Here is a 2,500-nt window from a genome sequence, read left to right on the forward strand (position 1 = left end):
ATTCGTGGTCGAGGGACGAGGCGGTGCTGATGACGCCGCTCTGACTGTTGATGCTGAAGTAGCCGTTCGGATCGCCGGAGTATATGTTGTAGCGCATTTCGCCGTCTCCTGAAGAAGGGAGGTAAAGGCTGATTAATGGGGAGGTCGTTGCTTCTCCGCGCGTAGGTAGGACGAAGACAAGAAAAGAAAGAAAAAAGAAAGGAACAATTCACTTCACGACTGATAACTACAAAAACAAAACAAAAGCACACGTGTATCCATACAATCATTAATCTACAACAACAACTTTCTCAAAGATCCAAAAACTAGATAAACAGAATAAAAGACAAATACACAGAATGAACAAATGAACAAAGAGAGGAACAGAAAAAAAGAAATCGATCAGTACCTCTGACGCTGGAAGTAGCCCTGACGGTGCCGACCACGAAGCCGACGGGGACGCTTTCCTCGGCGTTGAAGGTATACCGCGGCTTCTCGAAGATCGGAGGCTCCTGGTTCGAGTCGATGACCGAGATGGCCACCTCCGCTTCGCTGGCCGACCTGCGGGGGGGGGGGGGAGTTGGAGATTGAGACGCAGGGATTGGGAGAGAAAATGGATACTCTGATTTACGCTACAGAGGTTTGAGAAGGTAAACGTATTTTCTGAAAATTACAAGGGGAAAAGAAGGTAAAATATGTATTCCCGATTCCCATTCCAAGAAGCTAAGAGAAGGTAAAACGTACTTTCTCGATTCTCAATAGAAGGGGAAGAGAAAATAAAACATATCCTCTCGATTCCCACTTTAGGACAAGAGAAGATGAAAACACATCTTCTCGAAACCCATTACAAGAGAGAAGAAAAAGCAAACATATCTTTTCGATTCCCATTACAGGTGAGCTTACAGTAAGCTTCCCTAACGCCCAGCTGAGCTCCGAGTCACGAGAGCCGTACCTGAGGCCGGCGCCGTCCCGAGCAGAAACGTTGATGTGGTACATCGGCGTCGACTTCGAGAGAGGATGCTTGACGAAGATCTCTCCCGTCTTGCCGTTGATGGTGAAGATTCCGGCGTCGTTACCGCTCATGATTTCGTAAGTCACCTGCGAAAGACGATTTTTTGTTTTGTTATTATTATTATTATTATTACTATTATTATTATTTTATTTATTTATTTATTTTTTTTTTTGGGGGGAGGGTATGCAATACGTCAAGATTCGGGTTTGATGAGAAAATGAGAGCAGACGATTCAAGTAGATTAAAAAAAAAATAAAAACGTATTCTCTTTCTTTCTGTCTGCCTGCCTCTCTCTCTCTCTCTCTCTCCTCTCTCTCTCTCTCTCTCTCTCTCTCTCTCTCTCTCTCTCTCTCCCGCCCTCCCTCCCTCCCTCCCTCCCTCCCTCCCTCTCTCTCTCCCTCTCCCCTTCATTTCTTCCAACCTCCCTCCCTGTCACTCATTTACTCTCTTCCTTCCTTCCACCCTCCCTCCCCCTTTCCCTCCTTCCTTTCCTCTCTCCCTCCCTCCCTTTCCCTCCCTCTCTCCCTCACCTGGCCGTAGATCCCCGCGTCCTTGTCCGTGGCGACCACCACCACCACGGGCGACGAGGAGGAGTGCTGTTCCCTGAGCGACACGTTGTACTGCTTCGGGTAAAACACGGGGAGGTTGTCGTTTACATCTACCAGCTGGATCTTCACGGCGGCTGTTGTGCTGAGTCCACCTGCGGGTTCAGAGGGATGGGGGAGAGGGTTCAGTTGGGGTGTTGGTTGCGTTGGGGGAGGGGAGGGGGGGGGGGGGAAGGGGGGGAGGGAAGGAGGGGAGAGAGAGGGAGGGAAGGAGAGAGAGAGGAAGGGAAGGAAGGAGGGAGGGAAGGAGGGTAGGGAGGGAGGGAAGGAGGGAGAGAGAGGGAGGGAAGGAGGGAGAGAGGGAGGGAAGGAGGGGAGAGAGAGGGAGGGAAGGAGGGAGGGAAGGAGGGAAGGAGGAAGGGAAAGAGAGAGGGAGGGAAGGAAGGAGGGAGAGAAGGAGGGAAGGAGGGGAGAGAGAGGGAGGGAAGGAAAGAAAAGAAAAGGAGAGAGGAAGAATGAAAAAAAGGAATAGAGGAAGGGACGCACAAAGAAATAAATAAATAGAGAGAAAGACACAGTGGAATAAAGCAATGCATAAAGAAGAAAAGAAAGAGAGGAAAGAGGTAATAAAAGGTGAAAGGACGATGAAGGAGAAGTTGATGATCAACGAACGAATGAAATGAAAACGAAGATAAGAAAACAAGATTAAAGATAAGGTTTCATTCGTGAATTACAGAAAATATATTTCGTTTTCGTTATAAATTCAATGTAATTTAATCAGTAAATATAAGTTATGAATAGTAGAAAATAGATTTTATTTTCGTTATAAATTCGATGTATAATTCATTCACTAATTTCAGTCATGGAGAGTAGATTTTTTTCGTTATAAATTCAATGTATTTTATTAACAAATTTCAATTATGAATAGTAGAATTTTTTTTTTTATCTTTGTTATAAATTCAAT

At 46.0% G+C, this 2,500-nt stretch overlaps 1 protein-coding gene across 1 annotated transcript in view; it reads right to left on the minus strand.

The window, feature by feature from the left end:
* The window catches only part of LOC119578608 (protein dachsous-like), a 27,810-nt gene that overhangs the window by 18,659 nt on the left and 6,651 nt on the right, over positions 1-2,500 (minus strand). The window contains exons 6-9 of the mRNA XM_037926172.1: positions 1,522-1,691; positions 932-1,077; positions 389-540; positions 1-108 (exon numbers count right to left, since the gene is read on the minus strand). The exon at positions 1-108 is cut by the window's left edge and continues 68 nt beyond it. Of these exons, the coding sequence (XP_037782100.1) occupies positions 1-108; positions 389-540; positions 932-1,077; positions 1,522-1,691 (576 nt within the window). The remainder of the gene's footprint in view (positions 109-388; positions 541-931; positions 1,078-1,521; positions 1,692-2,500) is intronic.

The sequence above is a fragment of the Penaeus monodon genome, chromosome 11, assembly GCF_015228065.2.
Source record: "Penaeus monodon isolate SGIC_2016 chromosome 11, NSTDA_Pmon_1, whole genome shotgun sequence".
Classification (NCBI taxonomy): domain Eukaryota; kingdom Metazoa; phylum Arthropoda; class Malacostraca; order Decapoda; family Penaeidae; genus Penaeus; species Penaeus monodon.